At 34.9% G+C, this 7,952-nt stretch overlaps 1 protein-coding gene across 1 annotated transcript; it reads left to right on the forward strand.

Annotated features, from left to right (window-relative positions):
• Window positions 1-2,491: 2,491 nt before the first annotated feature.
• Window positions 2,492-3,769, forward strand: LOC110035980 (phospholipase A(1) DAD1, chloroplastic-like; the record flags this gene model as incomplete). Its single annotated transcript, XM_020740318.1, has 1 exon — window positions 2,492-3,769. A coding segment is annotated over one exon (1,146 nt), but the record flags the coding sequence as incomplete, so codon positions are not given.
• Window positions 3,770-7,952: the final 4,183 nt, after the last annotated feature.

Consider the following 7,952-nt stretch of genomic DNA (forward strand, 5'->3'; position numbering starts at 1 on the left):
TAAAATATGTTGAGTTTTACAACTAAAGTGAAGATTACATCCAATATTCAGGGAGGTCAAAGCCCTTGGAAGTTGGGTGCAAATAAATAGGGAAATAATATTATCGGGTGTAGAATTGGAGATTTTAGATTGACAGACTAAAATCCTCAATTCGGTCCTATCGTTTGGGTGCTGAAGTGTAGATGTTAGCTCTCAGGTGAGGGGAACGCGGGAGCTCTGAAGTGAGAGCCGATATCCTCCCAGCCTAGCCGTAGATTCAGTAAACAAGCATAGGATTAGTCAATGCTCTTTATGTCTGGACCAAAGGGTAAATAATAGGTATGCTCTTATTTGACACAATATAAATTGAACTAATTCATTTTATCCGTTCACTATAATTTCTTGACAAGGAGAATGATGCTTTCTTATATATTGAATATCACATTAAATCCTACTTAATATCATTAGTTATTTATTAGTTATTAAAATTATCTATTAGTGACAGATAAGCAAATTGAACGTCGTTGTTGTGATTAAAGTATTGTTTTTCTAAAGTCTTAATTTGTAATTCTAAACTACTCCCTGTGAGATCGATATCTAGGACTCCATTAGAGCCCTATATTACTTGAGCGATACATATACTTGCGTTGATAAGTGTGATTTTACAATTATTGAATATTTAATATGTTCATATTTATCTTATATTTTATTGCATATATAAAGTCGCTGTCAGGCTCTCTCATCTTCTCGAAGGCTTTCTAATAGGTAATCATACAAAGACTCAAGGAATTAGAATCAGACTCATGACCCACCATGAAATCACAAGGATCTCAACAAGACTCAACAATAAAAAATAATGGAAAATAAAGAAATTAGTGCCTCCATGCCCTTATTATACAATTATGTAATGATAAATAATGTTGGTTTTTATAAATGAAATTTACTTATTCTTACCGTAGTTGTCACTATCAAGAAACAAAAGAATCAGAGAACTAAATATATACAAGTAAAACCTGTCAGCATAAATCTCAAAGGAATCCAACAAAAGACGTAATATGGCAATGTGAGCCCCCCTTGGGAAAATAACTCATGTGGAGCCTCACACAACAATTGTCAACCCAAGGCGGTCAAATCAGAGAGTCGAAAAATCCACCAAAAATTGGCAATCTCTCCAGAAGGTGAATTAGCAACACTCAGTCGACTTCACAAAAGAGACTGATTAACTCCACCCACATTATTAGTCGATCAGATGATCAATCTAAAATAAATGATCGACAAAATTAGTCACCTCATTCTTGTCTTCTAGATCACCAGGTCGAGGAGTCCAAAAGATCCCTGGGTCCCGCTAAAGTCAGATACCCATAATACCATGTGTAGTCCCTATTAAAGTAGGGGTCTCTACATAATTTCATGAGTCATTGCTCATCTCTCTATAAATAAGAAGCCATTATGAGAAAAAGTACACTATTTTAACCAAAAAAGCGAGAGAAAACTCAATATACTCGTTCCAAATCACTGTTCATTATCACTCTCTTTCTTTCTCTCGTTAAATGCTCTATTCCTTGAGTCCGTCCCACAAGACAAATCTAGATTCAACACTTAAAAAAGAGTAACACTCTAAAAAATTATATGAATTATATTTTTGATATTGTTGTAAATCTTCATTATATAAAATCAACTAATTTAAGTGAAAAAAAAAATGGGAACATTGAATAAGAATAGGAACATACTTAATTTTTTTATATAATGGTCCGATCTCCCCTTAAAAATATGAAAAAAATTAATTTTTTTTAAATAGTAAATATAATTAATCATAGTCATAAAATGTGAAATTATATCTTAAAAGCACCTTGCACTCATAAATTTAATCATGTAAAATCTATTTTAATAAATACAAACTGTTTAAATTAAAATATTATTAGCTTCTAATTTAAATGTGCATAGAAAACGATAAAAAAAATTTAAATTATACGTTTACTTTTATTTTATCATTATCATTACAAATTACAAGGCAATAGCCGCCACTTTTGTTTCAGAAAAATTCAATTATATAAATATAAATATATAATGAAATGTTAGAATTTTTAGAAAAAAACATTTTAATTTGCCAATTTTCTAAAGAAAAAAAACCTTAAATTATGGCATACATAAAGATGCATGCGGTGTCCGATTCTGACCATAGATCACGGTGTTCTATGGTCAAGATGTATTTCGATGGGCCCCATTTTAAATTTTTTTTAGAATCAAAAATTTTGAGTGATGGACAGGATCAGATATCACATACAACTCTGAGTACATTTATGTATGTAATAATTTTTCCTCTACTCGCCGCTCATCCTTCTTATAAATACCCCACCACTCCCACCATCTCCCTCTGCCGCCGCCACATCAGCAGCAAAGCAACAGCCGCAGAAACAAGCCACAATTGCTCGCATCCATAAGCAACCTCGCCATGCACTTAATCCATTAATCAAACTCTACATCACAAAACAGAGCCAATTAATCATCTCATTATACATCCAATGACCTCATCCTCCTCCCTAACAACCACCGCCATCCACCACGCCGTCCTCGTCATTCCACCGCCACCTCCCACCACCCCCCTCCCCTCCGCCTCGGCCACCGTTGGGTCGATTTTCAAGGCGCCAACAACTGGGACGGTCTCCTCGATCCCCTCCATCCTTTCCTCTGCTCCGAAATCCTCCGCTACGGCAGCTTCGTCCAGGCCGCATACACCTCCTGCGATCTCGACCCATTCTCCCCCACCTACGCCACCTGCCGCTTCCCAAAACATTCCCTCCTTCGCCTTTCCGGTCTCCCCTCTTCCGGCTACCGCGTCACCCGCAATCTCTTCGCCACCCCCTCTCTTTCTCGCCAATCCAGCTGCATCGGTTTTACTGCCGTCTGCCACAATGACGCCCACCTCGCCCTCCTTGGCCGCCGAGATGTTGTCATCTCGCTCCGCGGAACCGTAACTTTTCTCGAATGGCTTGACAATCTCCGCGCCACACTGACCCCATCCTGCACCCCGAAACGTGACTCCGCGCAACACGAACCCATGGTCGAGCGAGGGTTCTGGAGCCTCTTCACTTCGCCTGGACTCGACCACCCCTGTCTCCGCGATCAGATCCGCGATGAGGTCCGCTGCATCCTAGACAAATTCGAAAGCGGCCCTGAGATCAGCATTACCATTACCGGCCACAGCCTCGGCGCAGCGCTGGCCGTGCTAGCCGCTGACGATTTGAAGGCAATGCTGGGCCCGACGGGGCCTCTGGTGACGGTGGTATCGTTCGGCGGACCGCGAGTTGGTAATGCCAGCTTCAGGCGAAGGATGGAGGAGCAGGGGAGCAGGGTTCTACGAATCGTGAACACCAATGATATTATAACCAAGGTTCCTGGCTTTGTGGATGGAACGGAGAAGGACGGGATGGGGCCAAATTGGCTGCTTTCAAAGACTGGGTGGGTGTACGCTGACATTGGAAGGGAGCTTCGGGTCTGCGGACGGCGGACGGCCAATGTGGTGGCTTGCCATGATTTGGGACACTATTTGCAGCTGGTGAAGCAGCTTAGCGATGCGTGTCCGACAGTATCCCGGGAGGAGGAGAGGGGGCCGAGCAGATGGCGGGGGCCGGTGTTTGTCGCCGGGGATGCTTTTTGAATATGATTGTACCATTTCATTAATGATACTAGCGAAGATCAGTGATATCATTCACTTGGTTAATTTAGGATTGAATATAATATTCCTATTCTATCATGAACTCAAGACGTCGATAAATGTTAGATTAGCTAACATATTATAAGTTAGATTGTATGATGATCAAACAATGATTAACTCATCTTTAAACTACAAAGGAACTATGGTTGACTAGTTATCAAGCCATAATTGAACATAAATGGATCATGGTTGAAAATGAAACAATGATGATTTGATCTTTTTTTAAAATAATTTTATAGAATGATTTTACAATAATATGTTAATAATTGAAATCTATTTGACCATAGATTGATCGTGGTCATGGATGAATTGAAGCCGTTTCAATGAATATTCAATCATTGTTGGAAATTTTTTTGAATATTGATTATATGATGAAGAAGCATAAATTAATTTATGTCAAAGATAAATATAATATGGTTTAATTTTTATTTGATCATTATTTAAGAATTATTCATATGGCATTTAACATTATTCAAAAAATTCTTCAATTATTATGTGATCATTATTTTATTATTTTTTTTTAAACTTTTTAGAGATAATTCAATCCTTGTTCAATCATTGTTCAAAGTTGGCTAGATCATAATTTAAATATTTTCGTATTATTAATGATGATTCTATCATTGTGTGATCATTATTTAATCGTTATTTGAGGATGTTTTGAGGATGATTCAAATTTTTTTTATCATATATTAATTACTATTAATGATTTAGTTCAAGCATAGAGAAAGCCTTATTCATAGATTATTTGATCATTTTAGAAGTTAGCTTAATATTTATTCCAATATTATTTAAAGAAAATATTCTAAATGCTCAAATATGCTTATTCATTTTCATTTAGTTGTTATTCAATCATAGTTGAATCCTTATTTAAAAATCCTTTGATCATTATTCTTAATAAACATTTATTTTAAGATAGTTTGATATTATTTGAATCAATTTTGAGCAAGGATCGATCTTCATTTTTGTTTTTACTTTATTATTAATCATGACTAGAAGATTATTCAATTATTATTCAAAGAGTTGATCTTTATTTTATTATGATTCAAATATGCTTTGAAGAAGTTTTGTTCATTATTCAACCTTGGCTAAGAAAATAATTTGAAGATGGTTCAGTCATGCTTTGAATACTAATTGAATGTAATTTGATAATATTATTTCCTCATTTTCAATGTTCAAAGTAATTTACTTTAGTTGTATTATTATATAAGTAAATTTTTTATCTAATCATATTAACTAAGAGGCTGTATATAGCTTAGGTCATATAAAGGGCTAGGAATATTGGGAAAAGTATTATATCAGGACTCCTAAAGGAGAGCTATGTTCAGAGTCCACTAATATACGGACACGTGGCTTCAAGGCAACGCGCGCACTTATATCACTCATAATATTATTCGTGTGATCCGGTCCGGTAACACAGAATAATATTTCTCTTGTGTTATTTCGCGTTATTTAGGTATTATTGTGGTGGTATTGATGTGTTATTGTGTTATTATAACACTGAGAATATTCCCAGAACACAATAACACATGAATTTCGCCACAATAACACCTGAATAATGTTGAATAACACGGAGGGAATATTCCCTGCGCTAAAACAATTTTTTAAAAATTTTTCTGTCACCTCCATGTGGCGTCATTTCATTGGACTCGGAACGTAGCATCGGTTAGACATCAGTTAGCCGTCAGTTTTGCCTATGGATAAGTTTGAAATTGTCGCATAACAATCGAAAAGTTGTCGAAAACCTGTAGCATAAGGAAAAAAAATAAATTCTCCCTTTTGTATTTGCATTACCACAAATAATATCACAACATTTAATATGCACTTACAAGCATTTAACTAAAAAATACAGTTGTCAAACAGTAATTTATCAAATCAAACAATGAAATAAATAAAATACATTTACTCTAAAATATGTATATCATTCTTCATAGAAAAAATATTTTTCCAAATGTACATAAACATAAAAAAAAGACCCATCCTAATCAACCTCCTCTATCTCGTTAATCTCATCCTTATCGCCCTCAGCCACTTCCTTCTCCTCCAATGTTATCGCTGCCTTGTCACACTCCTTCATCCACTGTCGTAAAGAATCTAAATCAATCTTCAACTTGGCCTCCATGTTAACGTCCAACTATAACCTCATATAAGAGAAGTGGGCCTCTATCTCGGTAGAGAATGCTGCAACTTGCCTAGAGATCTCCTCATCCTATGCGGTGGAGGTAGAAGCTGCAGATGCATTGGTGGGGGTGACTGTCTAAGACGAACTCCTGCAACCCAAGCTGGTAGACTCGACCCTTCTTCTTCCCTCTAGCAGATAATTGTAGAGTGACAAACCCGAACCTTTATCAATTTCGTCTTTAGTTCGGAACCTGAGGCCTGGTTGGTCCTAATAGAGAGGGCATAGTGGATAATCTGAAATTGAGAGACTAGAATCTACTCAGCACAACTATATAAATCAAGAACTTAATTTTAGATTAGACATTGTTTATTATGCACTTGAGAGAGGGTAATTAGTATGTATGCTCCTATTTGTCACAAAACCTCATTTTTATCTTTAAGCATTTGATTCCTACATTGATTACAATCTCTTTGCAAGGGGAAAAACTTTTTATTATAATCGCACTCCCTTACACATCTGTAGTTTAGAAACTTTGCATTTAATTTTAGCTTTGATTTTGAATTAGCAAACTTTAATTTATAAACTTTTACAAATAGTTCGTTATTATGCTCCTATAAATTTTGTTTACAGTTTAAGTAGAAATATTTCTAAGTTGACATAGAAATTCATTTATTCATGTTAGTTTGATACTGAGGTTTTTAAAGAAAACTTTATATTACTTGAAACGATACGTATACTTGTGTAGTACCCCTAGTGTATAAGTCATTAGTCAATTTTATAAAATATTTATTTTGCACACTAGCCACTGAATATAAATTGGGTAAAGTTTTGACAATCTTTCAGAAATAATTACGTAATTATGGGTCAGATCAAGTTTTTTGTACCGTTGCCGGGGAATAACGAAATTTTTAACTTAGAGTTTTTTATTTGACTGTAGATTTATTTTTAGAGAATTGAATTTTAATTTTCCTCTATCAGTATTTGTTTATTTCTGAAAAAAGGAAAAAACCAAAAAAATTATAAAAATCGAAAATAGAAATTAAAAAAAATTATTTTGAGTGTTTTGTTTTACTTTTAATTTCAAAACTATTAATTTTGCATGTGTAGTTCGTGATCTGATGGTTTAGTTCTTCAAGATTTTGCGTTAGAATGAAACATAAGAAAAATTTGAAAACAAAAAGAACTTAATAATTCTCAAGAAATGACAAACTTTGATAATCAAACAGTTGAAAATAAATATCATCATTTACAAAGACCTTTAAGGGAATATACAATCCCTAGAGCAGATGAAATTCACTTAAGCATACAAACTTCTGTTGTAGTGGCTAACTCTTTTGAACTTAAACATGTTATTATTCAAATGATACAAAACAATCATTTTGGAGGAGCATCATCTGAAGATCCAAACTTACACCATGCAAGTATTCTAGAACTATGTGTTACATTTAAATATGGTGTATCAAACGACGTTTTTTCTTTTTTCTTACAGAATAAATCTAAGATGTGGTTAAACTCATTAGCGCATGCATGCATTAGAACATGGGGAGAATTTTTTTTTTTTTTTTTTTTTTTTTTTTTAATGAAAGGTCATTAGGCTCGTCCTCAAGCTCATTGATTCGAATTCTATAGAACACAAGCTCTTATTAGCTGCAGACGCCGCCCCTACGTTGAACGACGTGGATTGCACAGGGGTCTTTATTTATTTATTGCTTAGCCAATCTTAGCCAGTTTCCGCACCTCCAAATATTCATAGGTAATATTTGCCAATAGAACACAACTTAAACTCGTTACATATTGATATTGTTTATGCTCTCAGCATAACTATAAAGTTATAAGCTACTTAGTTTTAGCCATTTTACAGGATCTCTTATTAAACATTACTATGCTAAAATGTAATACTTCTTTTAGAATTATATCCGAGATAAAACAAATAAATAGAGGGCTAAAGAGTTAGTTCGAGACATCCATTCATTTACATCTTTTAACACACTAGTGAAATCATAATCTCTCTTTAAGCTCTATTTCCCTCTTCCACTTTTCTCTAAGCTTTATCTAAACATATTATCACAGTTTGTCATCATCCATTAAGAAATATGGATCTCTCTCTCTCTCTCTCTCTCTCTCTCTCTCTCTCTCTCT

The sequence above is a fragment of the Phalaenopsis equestris genome, unplaced genomic scaffold, assembly GCF_001263595.1.
Source record: "Phalaenopsis equestris unplaced genomic scaffold, ASM126359v1 Scaffold201156, whole genome shotgun sequence".
Lineage (NCBI taxonomy): Eukaryota > Viridiplantae > Streptophyta > Magnoliopsida > Asparagales > Orchidaceae > Phalaenopsis > Phalaenopsis equestris.